Source organism: Peromyscus maniculatus, chromosome 4 (genome assembly GCF_049852395.1).
Source record: "Peromyscus maniculatus bairdii isolate BWxNUB_F1_BW_parent chromosome 4, HU_Pman_BW_mat_3.1, whole genome shotgun sequence".
NCBI classification, from domain to species: Eukaryota; Metazoa; Chordata; class Mammalia; order Rodentia; family Cricetidae; genus Peromyscus; species Peromyscus maniculatus.
The window spans coordinates 4,207,009-4,228,688 of NC_134855.1; the positions used below are offsets into that span (position 1 = coordinate 4,207,009).

At 55.6% G+C, this 21,680-nt stretch overlaps 1 protein-coding gene across 21 annotated transcripts in view; it reads right to left on the reverse strand.

The window, feature by feature from the left end:
* Positions 1 to 600: 600 nt before the first annotated feature.
* The window catches only part of Dab2ip (DAB2 interacting protein), a 184,093-nt gene continuing 163,013 nt past the window's right edge, over positions 601 to 21,680 (reverse strand). For 12 of the 21 annotated variants that reach the window (XM_015988748.3, XM_042274783.2, XM_015988752.3 and 9 more), the window contains 10 exons: positions 20,184 to 20,328; positions 19,947 to 20,091; positions 17,167 to 17,403; positions 15,445 to 15,646; positions 13,543 to 13,721; positions 10,946 to 11,834; positions 10,159 to 10,311; positions 8,317 to 8,510; positions 3,969 to 4,056; positions 601 to 3,478 (listed from right to left, as the gene is read on the reverse strand). In XM_015988748.3, the coding sequence (XP_015844234.1) occupies positions 3,311 to 3,478; positions 3,969 to 4,056; positions 8,317 to 8,510; positions 10,159 to 10,311; positions 10,946 to 11,834; positions 13,543 to 13,721; positions 15,445 to 15,646; positions 17,167 to 17,403; positions 19,947 to 20,091; positions 20,184 to 20,328 (2,400 nt within the window). In that variant the 3' untranslated portion in view covers positions 601 to 3,310. The remainder of the gene's footprint in view (positions 3,479 to 3,968; positions 4,057 to 8,316; positions 8,511 to 10,158; positions 10,312 to 10,945; positions 11,835 to 13,542; positions 13,722 to 15,444; positions 15,647 to 17,166; positions 17,404 to 19,946; positions 20,092 to 20,183; positions 20,329 to 21,680) is intronic. The other 9 variants (XM_076568785.1, XM_076568781.1, XM_076568782.1 and 6 more) reach the window with 5 other exon arrangements.

The window sequence follows — 21,680 nt, forward strand, 5'->3', positions numbered from 1 at the left end:
AAGCTTGATGTGTCCCTGCTTATTAGAAGTTCTTAAGACCCTCCAAATTTGTTTTAGGGATTTGGGGGTGTTTTTCTGAGGGTCTGTACTGGGCTTGTGTGTACCCCTATATAACTGGACTGCCCATGTGCTCCACCAAAAGATGGGGTCCCAAATGCTGACAGATGCCGGGCGAACACCCAGGGATGCAAGAACTCAGGCAGCAGGTACACCTGCGGCAGCTTCCGGCAGCTTCCTTTCCAGCTCGGGAGTTCCGAGCCTGAGGAGTCTGAGTCGGCCTTCCCAGGCACCCGGCGCCTGGGGACAGCCGGTCTTCACCCGCTGGTAACCTCCCTGCTGTCTCCTCTCCTCAGGCTGCAGTGGATCGGCAGGGCTTGACCCTGAGCCTCTGCAGCGGGAGCCTCGGCAGCTACTTGTGGCCCCCAGGCGCATGGGGGTCAGGGGGCCTTAAATGCTGCTCCACTCCCCAGCACAGGCTTTCAGCAGAGAAGGGGGGTGATCCTAGGTCACGCAGTTAGGGGTCATGGCTGGTAGCCCAAGATTCAGAGTTACCCACAGGAAACAACCCACAACACAGCCGAATAGAGAGCCGAGTCAGGCTTAAAATAGCTAAATAAATCTTTAATATTTCTAATTGCAAATGTACAGAAATTGCACAGCCACACGTTGTCTTTGAACACCAACAAGTTCTCTGTACATTATTACATGGTTAAAAGTCATGGCTGGCGGGAAGGGCTCCAGCCGACTCTGACGTTTGCATTTTCCTTTTCACATACTTACAAAAGAGGGGAGGTGGGCACAGTGGGGACGGGGTGGCCTTGTGGCTGAATATATAGAAAAGAGGGGCTGGTTCCCTGGACAGTCTGGCTCCCAGACGTACGGGTATGAGGGAGTGGTGTCCCTCAGACAGGTGCTGGGGTACATGGGGAGCTCTGGCCCTGGTCCCCACCCCCACTCCTGGGTAGTCAGAGGTCTTCGCTCCAAGGAAGTTTGGCAGTTTCCTTAATCCTGAACATATAAGTTGAACAAAAAGATCAGTTGCCTGTGTTGGCGGGGGAGGGGCAGGTCTCTCCAGCAGAGCCTGGGTGTCAGTGGCCAGGGTCTCCCAGAGCAGGGACCACCCTTCCCTCGGGGCTTCTGGCAACTCCAGCCCTTGCTGTAGGCAGAGCTCAGCCCCAAGGCTGTGGGCAGGAGGATGCTTTACTGGCCCCATTGGGGCATGTGCCCCATCAACCTCCCACCCCGACAGCATGCTGCAAAGCCAACAAATCAATGCCCCAGGCAGGAAAAGGACAGACACCTAGACTGCAAAGCTCAGGGTCACTGTCCTGCCCAGCACCGTTCTCTAGGCTACAGTATCAACCGTGAGAGCAGCATTCCGGCCAGCCCTCGCAGCACCAGGACTAAAGGACTATGTACATCCCTTGGGTGAAATAGTTCCATTACAGTCAAACACCAAGAACATTTACAAAAATTGTCGACTTGCAATTAAGATTAAAAATCTGTGGAGTCTGTACACTTTTACAGTTTTTGCACTAGGTAAATAAGGCTCTCGGCGTGAGAGCTAACACGCCCGCCAGAGAGGCCATTGCATCTGGCCCTGCGCCCTCCTGTCCAGGCCTGGGGACCTCCCTATATTGCTAAGTGGCGATCAGACAGAGGTCACTTTACAAGGCATGGGCGAGAGTATGGGGTAGGAGGAAAGCAGGGCTCCCTGGGCAGTGGAAGGGCAAGACCCAGGCCAGGCCCTGCTAAGGGGCCACCCTGGCTGAAATGCACAGGCGCAGGGGTGTGGACAGAAATGGGGCAGGAAGGGCAGTGGCAGGCCTGCAGCCCCGCCTCCCTCCTTCCTGAGGTCTGACCCTTGATAGCCAAGCCCTCTCTCCCAGCATCTGTCTGCAGCCTAACTGGGTTGTGCGTCACATCTACCCTTGCCTGTCCACGGAGTGAGGATGAGGTACAGTGGCTGGGCCATACCTCTAGGACTTCCACCCTTCCTAATGGGTCTCTAGGAGCACAAGTACAGCTTGCCCAGGCCCATTCTGCTGTGTGGGCAAAAGCCCTAGCTCCTGCCCTAGGTGACTCAGAATCAGGGCTTGGAATCTAGGGTGTGGGAACAGATGGGGGCCCAAGAGACCCAAGCTCCTGCCCATCTCTGTCCCACGAGGGGGGAGGGGCAGATACGCTACAGAGCAGCCTAGAGCTGGGGAAAGGCAGCCCCAGCTGTGGGCTGTGCCCCTCCCTGCCTGCAGTGCCTGGGTCCTTGGCTGGGGTGGGGGATGAGGAGAGGCGGACTGCACACACGGACGGGGCCTGGTGCAGGCTGCTGCTGTCTTGGAGAGGGAGCAAGTCTAACATCCTCCAGGGCCGCTATTTCCCATGCAGTGCGCACGCTCAATTTAAAAGGCCCCTGTGTTCCAGCAAGCGAGCAAGCGGGCTTTTGTTTCTAATGCATACTGTGAAAGGAAAAAAAATCACCGTTATCCACCTTCTCAGGGCCTGCAGGCACCAGATTCTTCTGTTACACCGTCAGAGAAAAGAGATCACCTTTGCAGGGGGAGACCCTGCCGGCCACTCACTCCCCACAGGCCACTGTGCGGGAGGCACTGGGACCCGGAGAGGGCAGCTGCCATGCACGGTGCCACCTGGCCACCTCTGCCCAGCTCTCTAGCTTCTGGGACTCCCAAGAGCATGAGCCAGGCCCACATGTGAAGTGCGGGCCGCTGTGGATCCTCCCACAGGTAGGTGGGGAAAAAGTGCACCGCTCACTGTCTGCTGGCATTGCAGCCAAGGAAGGGAAGGAGGTGGAGGGTGTCGAGACTGGGGCGCGCACAGGAGCAAGGTGACTCCACTTCTGTGCGGCCAGCAAGGTCCCTGATGCATGCAATGGCAGTGGCTCAGGGCACAGAGGAGCGGGGGCCACAGAACCCTACTGTGTCCACCAGCCGACCATGCCACCGGGTCCCAGGGGGCAAGGAGAGCCCCCAGGATTGGCCCCAGACCTTACCCTCCCTGGCAAAGGGTGAGGGGCACATGCACTCGGCTGGTCAAGGAGAAGGTGCCACACCAAATTCCACAACCATCAGACACATCTGGCAGGCCCCCTTCAGGCTGTCCCGCTTCCCTGCGTGCAGCCTCTGCGGCCTCCACCCAGAGCCGCTGTGCAGCTGGGCGGAGACGGCCTGTGCCGCAGACTCACTCCATCAGTCTTGTGCTCCCTCCACGGCAGGGAGTGTGCAGCGGGGGAGCCTCCTGACAGACCGACCGAGACCCTGCCCCGGCCACCACAGTCCCCCTCTCCTCAGGCAGGTTAACAATTGCTGCTGTTTCTGAACTCGCCGTTCTCAGTAATCTGCAATTTGGTGGGGTTGGTGGGGGAGACGCCGTTACGGGCTTGCATGCTGTACCTCTCTTTCAGCTGCGTGAGGGCGCTCATGAGACGGGCGTTGGCAGCATCCAGCGAGGCGATGCGCTTTTCCTGTGGGCAAGGAGGACATTAGCAGGGCAGAGGACCATGCGAGGCAGGAGAAACAGGAAGACTTGGTTGGAAGTCAAGGATGGGAAAGGCCTCTGGCTGTGGAGTATCGGGCTCTAATGGGGAAGGATCTGTGCCATCACAGACGGACGGACGGACGGACGGACGGAGACTGCCGTCATCTGCCTCTTAACTTACAGTTAGCACTGAGTCACGGGGGCTCCTAGGCAGGAGCCCATGCTTCCAGGCATTCGAGACACCCAGAGCCCCTAATTCCTAGGCTGTGCAGTCTACAGTCTAACCAAACCTGCCAGTTCTTGGGGCATTTGGAAGAAAGGGAGGGACAGCCTTGAGTGAAGGACTGACCTGGGGGCCAGAGCCCCTCTACTAGTCTGCTTTCACCTCCCCACTCCCAAGAAGCCCCGCCAGTCAGTATCCTCAGGGGCTTTGCAATCCCCCGGGTCCCCTCAAGCTCTCGAGCACTGTGGCCGACCTGGGCATCGATGATCTTCTGTTTGGAGTCTACAGCCGCTTGCATCTCGGCATGATCCTTCTTCAGCTCCTCCTCCACAGACATCAACCTGTGACAGAGACAGGGCTAGTCAGGTGCACCTGAAGGACGGAATGAGCAGTGGCCTCAACGCTCCGCAGCAGTGACGTGGCTGGGCTGCTCCGTTTTGACATCAACTCCCGCCTCCAGCTCTGGGACGGGCTATCCCTGTCCCAATGCACTTCCAGGATATAAAGATCGCATGTCACAGGCTCTGTGGCAGGGAACACAAAGAAGGCCCTGGAAGGCTCTAGACCAAGCTCCTCTGTCCCATTTACTGAGGAGGTGTGGGCCTTGTGAAGGCACAGGGTGGCACCCAGGTTAGGGAAGCTCCCCTTTTTCCCTTTAGGAGCTCAGACCACCAGGACCACCACACCAGGCCTGTAACTGCAGACGGTAGGGCTGCGATCGTGGGGCAGCTTACACCAGGGATGCTGGCAGTGCCCTGGGGTCAGGGTGATGAGGGAATTCAGCAGGGTGAGGGAGAGGATCTATAGGACAGAGATGAACCCAACTAATGCCCACCTAGTCTCTGGAGAATTCTAATCCCACCCTGTGAGCAGGTGAGCAAACAGTCGCAGGGCGGGGCTGTGAGAGGCGCACCCCTGGGAACAGGGTGAGATGAGCGACCTCGGGCAGCATGAACTCTGGGAAGGCACCCGATACACGAACGACGGCCAAACGAGGCCAAGTCTGAAGGTCCCACCCAAGCAAAGCTCCCCATCATTTTTGGATGCAGCTAACTGCGGACAGTACCCCACACATGTAATTACACAAACACACAACCCCTATTACTGATCTCTGTAAAATTCACAATGCCTGGCATCCCACTGAAGCTGCCAAGGACACAGAGATGTAAGAAAATAAAACCTATAACCCAGAGGGAAATCAGTGAGAAGAAATTCAGACGGCAGAACTGGTAGGTAATGCCATTAAAACAGCCACTATGTAGACATTCCACATGCCCAGAGAAGAGACTTAAACCACAACCAAGCTCTAGAGATGAGAACTCCATACCTGAAGCAGGAAGGACAGCAGGTGCTGAGGGAGCACTGGTACACCATTTCAGGGCACAGAAAGCATCTCCTGCAAGCCAGGCCTATGGCCCAGGCCTGTACTCCCAGATACCTGGGAGGGGGAGCGCAGCAAGTTCAAGACCTGCCTGGGCTGCAGCGCAAGTTCAAGGGCCCAGGAAATTTCCTTGAGCTTATCTTAAGGAAAAAGGCTGGAGTGTAACTCTGTGGCAGAGAAACGTCTAGCTTGAACAAGGCCCTGGGTTCAGTCCCCACCCAGTAATAGAAATGCATATAAAACAAAACTCAGGGAACAATGGAAAAAGAAAACTGTGGGGGCTGTATAGATGGTTCAGTGGTTATGAACACTTGTTGCTCTTGCAGAGGACCTGAATCAGTTCCCAGCACCCACATGGCAGCTCACAAGCACCTTAACTCCAGGTCATGAGATCCAACACCTTCATCTGACTTCCTTGGGCATCAGACATAGAAATCAGGCAAATCACCCATATGTATAAAATAAAGTAAAGGGGGTGGGTGGGGACTTAGCTCAGTGGTAGAGCTCTTGCCTAGCAAGCGCAAGGCCCTGGGTTCGGTCCTCAGCTCTGGGAGAGAGAGGAGGACAAGTATCTATGACAAGGGCCGGTGGCAGGAGTCACAGAGAAAGAAATAGGAAGCAGGGCCATACCCCACAGATCTAAAAACAACCACCCCAAGAAACACAAAGAAAACCATACTAGGCATGGTAGAGTCAAGACTGCAAAATCAAGTTGTTGACAACATTTAATGACAAAGCATTGGGAGGGTCAGGTGGCTCAAGGGCACTGCCACACAAGCTTAATGACTGAGCTAAATCTCCAGAACCCACAGTGAAGAGAAGCCTTCTGGATGCTGTCCTCTGACCCCCACCCACCCATACAGACACACCCACACCCCCATCCACTTACACCCACACCATACACACCTATACACACACCCAAACACACATACCTACACACCCACACCGTAAACACCTACACACACACACAACCCCCTACACACACCTATATAAACACACCCACACCATAAAGACCTACATACACAACCCCCTACACACACCTACATAAACACACCCACACTGTAAACACCTACATATACACAGTGGCAAAACTGGACACACACATACATGCCCCAATAGTAAATACATTTTTAAAATTTGTGGTGTTAAGGCTCTCCCTGAGGGCCTGTGCATGCCAGGCAAGCATTCTAACAATGAGCACAGCTCTAGCCCAAGAGCGAGAACTTACAAACAGCTAGAGAAAAAGCAGAAAAACATAGAAAAACAAAGACAGGACAATGTTCCCCTCCTATAAGCCTTCATATCACATAGCTCTGCAGTTAATCATGTGGGCTGCAAAGCCTGGCACACTTAGTATCTGCCCTTTGAGGAAAACTTGTCAACGAATATCCAAAGCATCAGGGAGATACAGAATGGAAACCAACCAGGGAGGTGCTATGGTTCAAAAGATACAGTCCAAGGAAGACAAGAAGAAAGAAAGAAATGCTAATGTTACAAACAGGAAACCAGCCAGCGGTAACAGGCTTAAAAATAATTACATTGATAATTACATTAAAAGTAAATGGCTTAAACACTCCAATTAAAAGGAAGAAACTGCTAGATAATAAAAAGAGCCAACAATAAGGAACCTATACAATAAACTCTGTGCACCAAGATTGGTGTTGAGGCTGGAAGTCTGTGTCCACACCCAAATGTGTACACTGAAACTTAACTCCCACCATGTCACAAGCTGCCCTCCGGAAGTGATTGGGTCGTGAGACATTTTTGCCCTCATGAGCAGGGTTAGTGCCCTTACCAAAGAAGCTGGAGGGAGCTTGCCTCTAAGGACACAGCACCAAGCATCGTCTATAAAGGAGAGCTACACTAAATCTGCTGACACCTTGATCTTGGACACGGCAACCTTCAGAACTGTGAGCAGGGCATTCCTCTTGTGTATAATCACCCAGTGGAGGTATTCTGTCATAGAAGTGTAAATGGACAGAACGATGATTTGAAAATATATAGGACAGAAAACGATATACCATGCTAACACCAGTCAAAGAAAGTTGTTACTGTGGCTACATTAGAAATATGATGGAAAAAGATTATAATTAGAAAGGTCAGTTTGGCCGGGCGGTGGTGGTAATGCACACCTTTAATCCCAGCACTTGGGAGGCAGAGGCAGGTGGATGTCTGGGAGTTCAAGGCCAGCCTGGTCTACAGAGCTAGGTCTAGGACAGCCAAGGCTACACAGAGAAACTGTCTCAACAAAACAAAACAAAACAAAAACAAAAACAAAATACCCAGTTGGTTTGTTAGTGGTACATAATAATTCTAAAAGAACACTCACCCAAGAGTAGAAAGTCAAAAACAAACAGAAAAAAACAAACAGAAGAATCATGATCAGACAGCTCAATACTGCTTTCTCAGAAACTGACTTAGAACACAAGCAAGGAGGCAGAGGACCAGCAAGGCCGTACCAGACCCAGCCGTCCTGGTAGCGTTTGCATTCACAGTCCCAGGGAAGGAGATGGCTAGGCACCAGGGAAGCCAGGGCAGAGAGGGCTGTGAAGTGGTTAGCAGGTGTGCAGCCACCTCGGTTCCGCTCTGCTCATCATCTGTGATGGACAGAAGCACAGGACAAACACTAGGAAGGCAGGCCAGGGGATCCAGGGCGGGGGTCACACTGGACAACAGAAGGCTACGGGCCGTTCCCTGCCCACCTTACCTGCTCAGTCCAGGGCCTCAGCAGATGATCAGGCTCTAAGCCCACACTCTTACACCTGCTGTCACTGGGAGGGAGGACACTCTAGGACTGGGACTCTGCAGTGTCTGCACTGCCTGTGTGCAGACACCAAAGCTGGCACCTGCACCCTGTCCCTGGGCAGAGACAGGGAGGAGAACTAGCTACCAGAACCAGTTAACCTCAGAAAGTCTTCAGACAAGCCAGGCACTAGAGACCCAGTAGACTCCAAGCTGGCACAGCCACCTCCTCTCTCTTCCCCACCCAAACTGCTCCCGACCCACAGGGGCTCCTGACCCACAGGGGCACCCGACACACTCCCAGATGTGCTGCCCCCCTCCCCCCGCACTGACTTCAATAGCTTCTTTGGAGTCTTGCTTAGCATCTCAAACCCAGCTTTCAAATTCCCCCTAGAGCTTGGCAGTATGACCCAGCTTCTTTGTCCTGTGCTCCCACCCGGCCCTCAGATGCCTCTGCGGACCAGTGGGAGGCCCTCACCTGCTGATGATGCCCTTCATCTGGATGTCCTTGTCCTCCTGCTGCCGCCGGAGCCGCTCCTCCCCCTCTTCCAGCCGTGCCTGGTACTCCAGAACCAACTTCTGCGTCGTCTCCTCCTGGCACTTGAACAGGGTCTCGTATTCCTCCAGCTTCTTGGTGGAGATCCGAAGCTTGTCTTGCAACACTGCCAGGTCCTGCCAGGAGGGCAGCAAGCCACGGGCCAGCACCCAGGACAGAGACACAGCCTCATCAGCCTGAGCACGGTGCAGGGTAGGGAGGGGTCTAGCAGGGAATAGCCAGCCCAGCAACTGTGGTGAGACTCCAGCCCGTGGCTGCCCAAGGTCTGTCCAACCTGTGCAGTCAGGAGCAGGTGAAGAGTCAACCCAAGTCGCAAAGGGTGAAGGTTTACTCTGAACTTTCTTTTTTAATTTTAGATTTTTTTAAATGCACGAGTGTTTTGCCTGTATGTAGGTATATGCACCACCTGTATGCCTGAGGGGTTTAGAAGAGGGTGTTAGATCTCCTGGAACTGGAATTCCAGATGGCTGTTAGCCACCACGTGGGTGCTGGGAACTGAGCTGCTCAGCTGTCTCTCCAGTCCTGTAACCTTTTACAGGAAGCCCTGAGACACAGGAAGGACCCCTGACAGCACCCTGAGAGGTAGGCAGCAACACAGGAGGGGCAGGGGGGCTCAGGCAGGTCCCATGAGAAGCAACTACTCAACAAATGAGACCCCAGCCTCCCGGCCTCTACCTGACCAGACCACCCCAGGAGTGGGACGGCAGTGCAGACAGGAGAGAACGGGAGAGGGAGGGAAGCAAGGTATACTGGGATCTCCAGATGTGACTCAGCCTCTGGGGAGAAGGCAGGAAGCAGGGAGCATGCAGGGAGGCTAGGCCTCCTTGCTCTCCTAACCATGGCTCTGGGAGCACCATGTCCCATGTCCCCAGGTTCCTTTCACATACTGGGGGAAAGCAGGTGGATGCAGTGAACCAAGGGGGTGGTGGCAGGTAGCAAATGCAGCATGAAGATGGACCCCCTTGAAGTAGGGGAGGAGGCACATTGCCACCCTGAACAAGGGGCCCCTGCGCATGAGGCTCAACAGGCTGTCTAGGACTCCAGGGCCGAGGGTACTCGATACCAAGAGAACGGCAAGGGAAGGATCTGCCTGTGGGGTCTTTCCCTGGCTCCTCCATCTCCCTGGAGTCCAGTATCCAGGGAAAGGTAAGGCCCACCCATGGATCCAGGGCAGCTGCCAGGATTACTAAAGACTTGGGAGGGCAGTCAAAGCACGCTATTGCCCCAGAAACACTAGATATACAGTGGGGTGAGATCTGGAACTTCTAGAACTTACTTTTTCCCTGGGTAAAAGGGCAGAGCCACTGGCAATGTAGCCTCAGCCCTTATCTTGGAAACTGCTATTCCCTCCTAAGCCCTAGGCAGGCCTAACCCAGGGGAAGGAGCCCGTGTGGCTCTCGTAGCCGGCAAGGGACTCCTGCCTCGGCTCCTCACTCCCGAAGCTCTCCAGAGTCTCCAGCAGCCCCTCTGGCATCTTGTTTTCAAGCCTCAGCTCCGTAAATGCCCAGCAGCAAGGGGCCTTCTTCAAGTTCTGACCCCTGTGTCCCAAGACTGTACCCAAGTCCTCTCCAGGTAGCTGATGTGCAGCCTGCAATGGGAACCTTGGGCCCGAGCTAAGTCCTTGCTGCTATCTTCCGAGTTCTATGACTCAGTCTCCACACGGGCAGGGACAGGAACAAGCAGTGCCACCCCACTAAGGCTCTCTGGAGACCCCCCTCCCCGCCCCGGTGGAGGTAGCCCGCCCCGCACGCAGCCCAGCTTTACCTTCTCGGCTTGGCTGAGCTCCTCCTTACTCCTTAGCCTATCCCTGGGGGGGGGATCTGGGCCCAGGCCCTCGTCTTCTAACAACTGCGCGTTCATGGTCAATAGCCAAGCGGCTGTGCGGTCCAGGGCATTGGGGCTCACGGGAGAAGGGCCCTACAATGAAACACAGCTGTGAGGGGCTGTGGGGAGGCAGAGGGCGGGCAGGACGGTCACTAGGGAGCCACAGGGGGAAGGGAGAGGACCTCAGCTGCCTGTTTCCTCAAGGACATCACCTTCTAGACAGCAGGCAGAGCCAGCAGAGCCCTGGTGGGCTCAGAGCACTGGATCCCGCTCCCGCCAGGGGCTGTGGCAGCCTGGCTGAGGGGTGGTCAACCTACTGCCACCAACCTGTCTTGCTGAAGCCCCTGGGTGGAAGGGACGGGCCACCCTCCTGACAGTTACAGCCAGGGGTAGCTTCAGCCTGTGGGTGCTACAGGAAGTGGGGCCAGAGCAGGACGGGTGGGCCTGGGGTCTGGGCGGGAGCCTGACTAAGCATGGAGAGAACAGAAACCCTCCTCATGTCCTGACGCAGCCTATCTCTGGGGAACCGGTCAAGGAGCCTGGCATTCCTTAAAGCCCTGTAGGTCCCGACTGCCAGAAAAAGGAGAGCATACGGTGGGCCAAGTGGATGCGGCGGGACCCAGCCCCTCAGCATGGGATGACAGCTGGGTGCAAGGGAGGTGAAATGACGGAGGAGGAGCGTGACATGGGTGTGCCCCCGACCGAAGACGCTGCCCGCAGTGCTGACCTGCTTGTGCACGGCGCGGGGCTTCAGCTCGGGGCTGTCTCCCTTGGAGGAGGAGGACTGCTGCCGCAGCCGGGGGCCAGGGCCGGCCCAGTCAGGCGACGCTGACGCCAGGGTTCCACTTGAGGGTCGCGGGTACTGTAGGGTGCTCAGCAAGGTAGGAGGTGTTCTGCCCCGGGGGGCGGGAGGTGGTGGTGGTGGCGGCGGCGGCGGCTGGTCAATCCTTCGCTGGGGACCAGCACTGTTTTGCCTTGGCACTGTGGGCTGCCCCCCCTTCTCAGTCAGTGACATCTGCCGCCGCGCCAGCTCACCAGGCCGCCGCGCCAGCTCCTCCGCAGTAGTGCCGAAACTTCCCAGCTTGGAAGCCGCAGCCAGCTCCTCGCTGTTGCTGTGAGAACTCAGGGAGCTGTGGCCCTCAGAGCCCGAGTCACCAAGGCCGCGGGGCGACAGCGGCAGGCCAGCCGCCATCTGGTATACAGGATTCTGGAAGGACAGTGGGGCCAACAACTGGGGCCGGCCTGGCGCACCCTCCGAGGTGCCCGGAGTGGTCGGTGTTGGCACTGCCCGCCGCACTGTGGCCAGCCCTGCCAGGCTCACCGGGGCTGCCCGGGCTGGCCACCCAGCTACCAGCTGAGTTGCAGGCACCTGCCCGTCAGCAGGTAGGGCGTCAGGGCCCACTGGGGAACCTGCCTCCCCATCCAGTGTGCGGGCGTCCTGGAGGTCTACCATGGACAGGCTCTTGCTGCCGTTGGCCATCTGTAGGTCAGGCTCATTGGCTTCTGAGTAGCTCGAGCTACGGGCAGGTGAGGGCTGGACCCCGGAGGACCTTGTGACAAAAAACAAGTCCTTGTTTTCGGGGGTTGGAGACGGTAACCGGGTGAAATCTATCAGACTGCAGGGAGACAAGCACACACAGGGAAAGAAGGGGAAGAGAACCATGAGTCCAGCCTCGTGTGTCCAAACCAACAGCATCACCACTTGTTGGGCCTGGCAGCTTGAGCCAGGGCTGTGGACACAGCTGGATGGCAGGAGGGTCACTGGTGAGGTGGCTGTTCTGACGGAACTTCTCTTCAGGGACCAGCCCTGCTGGTTTTAGGCCAGGCAGTTGGGCAGGATTCGCCCTGTAGGTGCATCTTGGGACGATGGCTGCCGGGGTCTGCAAGTGCCCCATAGTTGTGAACCTGAGCCCAAAGCTTGGAGGCTCTCTGCTATCCCTGGGTTCTGATTGTAAGCACCATTTTCAAAGTTATTGGGGCTCCTTCTGCCTCCTCTCCTGTTCCTAGTCAGCCTGTAACTCTAGTGGGGCCTGGTGAACCTACCCTGCCCCACCTCCTGATGCCACTCTCTTTGAGTGGCAGGCGGGGGCTGCCATTCCTGGCAAACCCAGGGTATCTGAAGAGCTGTCAAGGGCACGAGGCAAGCAGGCAGGTCTGAATCGGCGCTGCAGACTCCAGCCTCCCTCAGTCTACAAGGCCTTGACTGTTTCCTCACTCCAGCCCTGTCTGCAGCTTGACCTTGGACCTTGCCCAGACACCAAGCACAGCTGTAGGGATCAGGTGGGCCGTGGAAGAGTGTGCAAAGCAAGCAGGCTCTGAGTGGGTGAGCAGCAGCAGGGACGTGGGAACCTGGGGTGGCCACATCAGCAGGACTGTGTAACAGTCGTGGACCAAGCAGAGAAAACAAGCCTGGGCAGCATGTGCATGCCGAGGGCAGGTCTCCTTGGCACCAGTGTGTCGGGCTGCTGCCACCTGAACTCCAGTCCAGCCTGCAGACTTTTCCCCACTTGGCAGGTTAGGAGCAGAGCCTGAGGTCACACTCCTCCCCAAGCCACACCCACCAGGCCTGGCTCTCAGTCTCCACTTGCTTCAGAGCTGAGCTGCGACTACCCCAGAATGAGTCTCCTGCTCTGCACTCCAGCCTTCCTCATGAGCTGCTCCCATGCCTTGGCAGGCAGTGGGGCACACAGTCTGACCAATTCTACACACTTCTTAACAAAACACCCCCTTTCTCCTCTTTGAGGTTCGGAGTAACTGTATCCAGGGCTCAGTGCTCAGTGAAGCTGGGACTAGGAACCTCAAGGCCAATTTTCTAAAGCCCCAGAGATACAATAATGGATGTTTATTTATTTAGAGACATGGTCTCTACACAGTTCTGGCTGTCCCAGAACTCATTCTGTAGCCCAGGCTGGCCTCAAACTCATAGTGATCCACCTGCCTCTGCCTGCCGAGTGCTGGGATTAAAGGTGTGCACCACCACACCCAGCAAGGGGTATTTTTAATAAGCACAGGTCCTGTGGAAACATCTCAGGGAATCGGAGTCAATAGCCTTAAACATGGGCTTTCTTGGCTCCCTACTTGTGATCAACCTTGAACCCAAGACTGTTTCCCAGAAGCAGAAATGCATCTTTCCCACAAAGCATAAACACTCTACTAGTACCACCCACCTCCCCTGAGAAGCCTGACCCCCCCCCCCCCCCACTGGGTGGGTAGGCTAGTTGTAAGTGTTCATGTGGGCGTCATTTCTTTCTGCTGACATGCAGCTGGCCTGTGCCTAGTCTGCATGCACACCCCACCCCACCCAGCACACCTGGCAGCTCTTACCCAGAGAGGTCATTCTCAATCACCATCTTCTGCAGCCCAGCTGAGATGCTGCTGCTGCCAGAGCCTGGCGTGGAGGCCAGGTCACTGGTGCCAGGGAGCTGCCCACTGCCCGGAGTGCTCAGTGCTGTGTGGACATCCCTCAGGATCCGAGGCAGGGGTCCCAGTTTGGACACAATGCTCTGCGAAAAGGGGAAAAGGCAGCTGTCACCTACTGGATCCACAGAAATGCAGAGCCCTGCTCCCCACCAATCAGACCCAGCACATCTATCTGGGAAGGTGCTACAAATCTGCCTTGTTAGAGCTCCCCAATACTGGCTTGGCATTTTTCACTCTCTACCTCCCTACCCAAGAGGCATCTGTGGTAGCCTCTTTATCAGGAGGTGGACTTGACCCCCCTACATCTGAGCCTGGAGATAGACGCCAGACACAGAGGGTGCTGGCCTAAGACAGGACAGTGCCTGGGCCCTTTGGATCCTCCCTGTCGCAGCACAGATGTGGTGCAGAGGACCCTGGCTGGGCTGAAAGGAGTGGAAAGGCACACATGTAAGAACTGGCAATCCGCCGGGCGGTGGTGGCGCACGCCTTTAATCCCAGCACTCGGGAGGCAGAGCCAGGTGGATCTCTGTGAGTTCGAGGCCAACCTGGACTACCAAGTGAGCTCCAGGAAAGGCGCAAAGCTACACAGAGAAACCCTGTCTCGAAAAACCAAAAAAAAAAAAAAAAAAAAAAAAAAAAAAAAAAAAAAAAAAAAAAAGAACTGGCAATCCCTGCGGCAGAGTGAGTTCGGGAGGCAACAGGCCCATTTCACGTTCTTGTCACACTCTATCACTTCTGGACAACACTGCTCATTTTCTGTACTTCCTGCCCGGCTGTGAGGCCCACAGGACAGTGACTGGCACACTGCCTCAGGACTAGGAGGAGGGAGGAAGCCATGAGCAAAACTCCTTCCCCGCAATTTCAACAGCAAGGGTGCCGGTGAGAGCTGGGAGGGGCTGGAGCCATCAGTGCGGACTGGCGAGGTTAACAGTGTTCTCACTACAGGCTACTCTGCTGCACGAAAGGCCAGACAGAGCTGGTGCTGGACAATGCCGTGTAGGAAGACACCCACAGAGTGCACGAGGGTACAGTGGCCATGCACAGTTAAGTTCTCACTTGAAAACAATCTGCAGAACAGAGATCCCTATGTGCTCGTGCCGAGTGTAAAACCGTGTCTACAAGGAAGCATGGCAAAGCACACTGAGGAATCCCCTCTAGGGATGGGACAAGAGGCAGGGGACTTCCAGCCTGGCGTCAGCAACCATTACTTCTGTAAAGTGATCCCTAGAGTTCTGGAAAGCATGGTCAGTTAAAAAGTGGACCCTGGCAGGCTCACTGCTGGCTGCAGCCACTGGGGGGATCAGCGAAACTCCCAAGCTAGAGAAGGGCTGCTTGGGCCAAGTGACGGAAGCAATGTCAGGTACGCAGACATTCATCTTGTCTGCTGACAGTCGATGGCAATTCTAAAATGCCTTTTTCCCCCCTTCATTTCTTTTTTCCTGAATTAGGGACCAAACTCAGGGCCTTGTGCATGCTAGATCAGCGCACTACCACTGAGCAACAAGCCTTTGCTCTATAGGGGTTCCCAAATTCCAATCTAACACATGAAGGGACAGGATCCTTGGAGTGTCTTTTCCTGCTCAGTGGCTACAAAACTAAGAGCAAGGGCATTTTCAGTAAAGCAACCACGTCAGGCCCATTTCTCACACCCCCAGGTAAGGGGTGAGCATTCATATGTGGTACTGGCCACCAGAGCTGAGGAGTTAACGTGGCACTCATCCACAGAGATCCCTGCGACAGAGGATCTGCTGTCATGCAGTGACCATCCGACCCGGAGCCGCACCGTCTAGCCCAGGCAACAGGCACCTGCTCAAGCTGGCTGACGGCCTCCCAGAGCAGGGAGTGCAGGCTGGACAGCTCCCGGCCCAGGTCTATGTAGCCCTCGAAGCCCGCGGTGTTGGAGAGGGTCTCCGGGTTGGAGATCTCCAGCAGGAAGCGCTGCATGTTGGTCCACTCGTGCTCCAGGAACTGGTTCATGAACGACATGTACTCCTCCTTGCTGCCAAACCTGGGTGCAGAGGGCAGTCAAGGTGAGTGTCCCCTATGTGAGTCAGGCCCCACCTCCCTCCCTCCCTCCCTCCCTCCCCACCACGGCTGCTGCCATTCAAGACCAGGGCCCTCTTCCCAAGGCCAAGACCACTCTACCCTTTTCAGGAACTCAAGTCACTAGAATGCTCCATGTTCTCCCTACATACTGCCCCTTATGGGCCCCTGCCTCAAGAAAAGATTGAAAAGATTGAAAAGCCTGGTACATAGGTAATTCTCAGATCTACCCTGGGCCTAGGTCTCTACTGAGCTTTCAGAGTTGTCAGGGGTACCCGAAGTCCAGTGCTCTCCTCCCGAGTTCCCTATCTCAAGTGAAAACACCGTCATCCACCGGACAACAAGCCAGAGGCGTGGCAGTTATCAGCTCCTCCTCTTCTTCATCCCCAAACGACAAGGCCTGCTGACTTGATCTTCTAGTCCCCTAATGTTGTCCCTAGCACTGCCTCCTCTTCCCAGTGCCTGTCATTTCCGCCTCAAGCACGGGTCTAGTTTCCCTTGGCTTCCGTCTCTCCTTAGCACTCACTGCCCGCTCAGTGCAGATCCTTTCCAGAATCCACATAGTGCAGGCTATGCTGGGTGGTGCCTCCCTGCACATGTGGCCGTGGGTCCCTGCAGCCCTCCTGGATCGTTTCCTGTCTCTCCTGGCTCTGTCTTGATGCTCGAGATTGCTCTGGGGCCGGGCCCTGACCACCACAGCAGTCCCCATTCTTCTATCTACTGCACGCACGTCTCCCTAGCTGACGTGCCACGCTCTTGAGGCATGGGGCCAGGGCGGACTCATCTCTGTACAGTCAGGGCCCAGCACAGAGAGCCCTGGAAAAAGGTTCAGTCTCCAACTGGGAATCAGTAACAAGATCAGCCAGTCTGCGACACTCCTCCTTACACTCTCTAAAACGGCGGCCATGGGGGCTGGAGAGGGCTCTGCAGAGGACCCAGGCTCAATTCCCAGCACCCACATGTGGTTCATAATCATCCCTAATTCAGTTCCAGGGACCCGATGCCCTTTCTGACCTCTGCAGAACCAAGTATTTGGTATACAGCGGTATACAGACATACAGACAGGCAAAACGCTCACACATAAAATAAAAAAATAAATCTAATTAAAAAAAAATGCAGCCCCAAACACCAGAAGTGCTTTAGGCAATCATCCTGGTAGCATTAACCCAAGTGTCCAGCTACTCAGGATATCAGCCATTCATTGCAAAGTGGAACTTGGGCTTAAAAGAAACAGGCGAATCCTCATGGCATGTTATGATAATATGTTAATTCAAAAAAGCAGAAGGAGAAAATAACTTGTCTTCCCACCTTTGAAATCCAAGGAAGCATACCAAAATGGCATGTGCTTTCTTTGGGAGGATGGGCGTGGAGGAGGTTTATTCTGGAGTAAGGGGCGGTGGGGGGACTGAGAGGGTCGAAAGCAAGGCCTGCTGTACTCGCTCGCCTAGGTCAGGGACAGACATCCCATAGGACCATGGCACTCACTTGGCGAAGTTGGCCAGGTTCTGCGTGACTTTGGCGATGAGCGTGAGGGTCCGCGCGGTGCGGTCGTCGGGGTACTCCTGGAGCAGGTTGAAGAGCGAGGGAGACATGATAGCAGGGCAGAGGAAGCGCAGGAAGAGGGAGGCACTGATGAGCCGCTCACTGATGTCTGGCCGGCCACGGCTGCTACACTCCTGCCGCCAGGAGGCGAATACCTCTTTAAGCTCCCGTGGGAAGACACTGAGTAGGGACAGACAAAGGTGGGCCTGGGGGTCAGGCAGGGGCCCAGGGCCAGATCTGGTTCTGAGTCACATGGAACCCTGAGTTCCAATCCATCTCCACGCTGGCGTGGCAGGAGCTCAGGGCCATCTCCTAGGCAGATGTCGCTGGGCAGGGAGGCTGCTCACCAGGCAGAGGACAACTCCACAGAGGCTGGGCTCTCGGGGAAGGTCCAAGAGGGCCAAGTGCTGAGGCTGGCGGAACTGGCTCTGTGCCAGGCTCATCTTTCCCAGGGGAAACACATTTTCCCACCCCAGCAGCAGGCTTCTGATCTGAAGGCCTGAGGAAAGCCACAGGCCAGCGAGACTGCTTTTCCTTTGGCTCCCATTTCTGGCTACCAAGACTGATTCCCTCTGCCCGAATGATGTCATAGGGATCCAGGTTTCCCAGAGCTCATGATGACTGAGAGGGGGTACCCTCAGCTGGTGAGGGCACAGCCTGTCAAGGTCTAGAGAGGAGAGAAATAAACCTCCCCTGGGTAACAGTAAGAAGACACAAAAACAGGATTCTTGGCTCCACTGAGTAACCCGACCCGCCTGTCTTTAGGTGGCTTTCCTTCCTTTTCACCCGGGGACCCCCGCGCCCCTGGACCTAATCTACTGCTGGCTCTGTCCTGAGCCCAGAACTAGGTTCCCGACCAAGACCCCGGGTTTTCCTGGGTTTCGCTTTTGGGTCCTTTGAGAGGAGGCCTAGCCAGGCTCTCAGAGCCATTTTTAGACTTATCGGCCTGTCATGGTCTCCATCCGCATTGCCTTTCAAGCCTACAGTAGCCCCGTAGGGCACATGGCAACGAATGAGGCTGAACTGGCAAGGCTGCCTAGGGAAGCGGGCAGAGGCCTGGTGCTTGAGCCAGGGGGCGTCTACGGACAGACTTGTCCAGGAGAGAAGCCTCTGCTGGGTGCCAGGAGAAAGAAATGGAAACTCCTAGTCACACAATGTCTTCCCTGTGGGACGGAGGACAGAGGCTGAGAACCCAGCTCAGCAAGGAGACGGCAGTGTATTCTGAGGGTGCTCAAGGCTCTCCAGCTGTCTCCTTACTATAGTGATATTTTATTTGTACTGAAATGTGATTCGTATGGTAATAAATAAAGTTGCCCGGGGGTCAGAGCTATTAGCAAGCCATAGCGAAAGCTGGGCAGTGGTGGTGCACGCCTTTAATCCCAGCACTTGGTAGGCAGAGATAGGCAGATCTCTGTGTGTTCAAGGATACAGCCAGCATTGGAGACACACGCCTTTAATCTCAATACCAACCATAGAAGACCTGGAGCTCTGTACAGACAGGCAGTGACTAGGAGGTCATGTGGTTGGGTTTACAACCAATGAGAAGGCAGAACAGAAACACTATAAAAAGACAGACATGGGAAGTAGGTCTCTTTTGGAGAGGTACAGCGAAAGTGAAGGGTAAGGTTTTTAGCTCTTAGCTATTGCTCTGACCTCTTGGCCTTCATCTCTGTATTGGCTGTGTTTCTTACTGAGTAAGACGGTTACTTCTACACCTTACCCCATGAAAGCATCTTGGGCAGCACAGGCTGAGGGACCTGGGCAAATGAGTACCCACCTCAGGATTGGCCACCAACCCCTGCCCAAGGCCACTGCCCACCCAGCAGGCCTGCCTCTGCCTGGCCTTTGGGAATAGCAAACACCTCTGAGCTGGTGGGCCCGAGTGCTCCTGGCTGCAAGGCACAGAAGATTAAGTGACATGAATGGTGGTGGTGGTGGTGGTGGGGGGGGCGCAGGTCTAAAGCCTTAGGGAAGGATGTAGAGTCAACCGTGAAGGCGCAAGGGGAGCACCAAACAAATGGAGGAGGTATGGCTTCCGAGTGGCTTGGCCAGGGTGAACATCAGGCTGGCCTGAGGTGCTAGCTTCTCCAGTGTGAAAACAAACCCAACGCTGCTCAGGCTGGCAGCGAGGCCCAGAGAGTCCCACATACTCTAACCACAGCAAGGCTTAGCACCAGGCCAACCAGTCTTCTCCCATGCACCTCAGGAGTGAGCAGGTGCCCAGGAAACTGAAGTCTCCCAGGCATGGCATGAAGTTTTCCAGGGATGAATCCCAGCCCCAACCATGGCCCCAGTGTGAGTAGCCCACTCCTACCGAAAAGCCATCCCTTTATCTCTGTTCCCTGGCCTGAGCTGGAGGCCTAGCTGGTGCTTAGGCATTCACACATACCCCTGCTCAACGGGTTCAAGTGTGCTAACTCCAGGCACAGACAGGTGAGGAGCCTAGGGCGCAGCTGCCGGGACACCAGGGCTCTATCTCCACGTGCACCAGTGCACTGACTACATAGTGCTCACCATAGCTGCAGACAGACTGACATTTCCAGGTTCCTTCCAACAGACACACCTCTCTTACAGATATTCTAGAATGCTTTCCTATACTTAAGAACTCAAAACCTGGCAATCAGCGGAGTCAGATTTTGGCCCGGGGGGTGTGGGGGGAGAACCTGACAGAAAAGAGGACGGCCCGGATGAAAGGGTGGGAGGCCTCGGTAGGCCGCACTGACCAGTAGGAGTTGATGATCTTGCAGAAGGCCAGCTCACAGCACATCTTGAGGTTGCCCTGGTGCTCGGGGAGGTCAGCGGCCGAGCACTTGCTTGGATCCACTTCACAATTTTCATCCGACTCGTACAGAGCTTTGATGAACTCACCTGTGGTTGGGTGAGCACGGAGAAGGCAGTGAGGGTCTGATGAGCACTGCCCAGCCCCCGCTACCTGCTGGCCCAGTAATGTCCCCAACTACCTAGTGCGTCCTGCAGGTACTTCTGGCCCACAAGTTTGAGGTATTCCTCGATGGCCTTCGTGGCCAATGTGTTCTCCCGGAAGATGAGGTGCTCATTGTCCCCACAGCGGTCCACCTCTGACATCATCAGGTCTGTTAGAAAGTCCTAGGGAGACAGAAGGGGAGTAGAGTGGAACCTGAGCTGATGTGACAGCAGAACCATCACTGTCCTTGGCTGTGGACACCCCAGAGTGACTTTGGAGGCAGCCTGCTCATCGGGACACTGTGGGAAGACACAGCGGAGGGGCTCAGCCACGCCTTTCGCTCTGACTATGGCACCTGACTGGCTGGCTGTTCCTTGCCTCTCAAGCCCAAAGTCCACCTGAGACCTAGGGTAAGAAAAAGAGGCAGAGCAGGAGACTCAGTGGCAGCAATCAGGGAGGGGCCAGTGCAGAGCCGAAAGACACCCAGCACCAGCACGGGCGGAGGTGCGCACACCTTCAATCCCAGCGCTCGGAAGGCAGAGGCTGGTGGATCTGAGTTCAAGGCCAGCCTGGGCTACACAGTGAGTTCCAGGACAGCCAGGAATACACAGAGAAACCATCTCAGAAAAGCAAAAAAAAAAAAAAAAAAGACCTTGATTCATGAGGCCTGATTGGCCAAGAAAAGGAAGGGCTGAGAGACAGGCAGGTCTGAGGGGAAGCTACGGTTGGCCTCTCTGGAATCACATCCTAGAAACACAATGAGCAGAAGGGTAAGGAGCCATCACCCCTAAGCTCCACCACGGCTCCTATTCAAAGCCACCACCATCTTCCTGGCCTTGTGCAGCAGGCTAGACCTCAGCACTGGGATGAGACATGACTCCTAAGAGGTGGGCGGCTGGGAGAGGAAGAGCAAGGCACAGAGCAGAAAACAACTCGCCCAAGGCCACACGGCCATCTGTGGTCAGGTGCTGCCTCCAAGGCCCCGTCACCCTCCACGGTCACACAGAGTTCATTGCGGGGAGGGCTCCTAGGATGAGAACTTGAAAAGCTTAGACAAACAGGACTGAACAGAGGGTAGGAGGGGTCAGGACACAGGTCTGGGACCCTCAAAGTCCAGCTGCCACCTCAGGAAGGCAGACTGCCTACCCCCTCATTACACAAGCAGCCGTAACATGTTCCACCTGGCTCCAGAATGCTCTGCCAGTTCTAATCACCCCAGAGACGACAACCGGAGACATCAGTTACTTCCTGGCCCTCCAGCCTTGGGATGCCTCTTGGCTGCTTCAGACAGCATCGGCTTCCCAAGGCACAGCAACCTTGGGACTAGAACTAGAAGACAGCAGCAAGGAAGGACTAAGCCCCTCCCTCGCCCTCTAGGGTCTGTGATGGATGTAATTCTCAGTCCCCGGCCTCTCCTGCCCACTACCCACCCGCAAATCAAAGCAGTACCGCCTGGGCTGGAGGTGGCTCAGCAGTGAAGAGCACCGGTGCCCTTCAGGACCCAGCTCGGATTGCCAGCACCTACGTGGTAGCT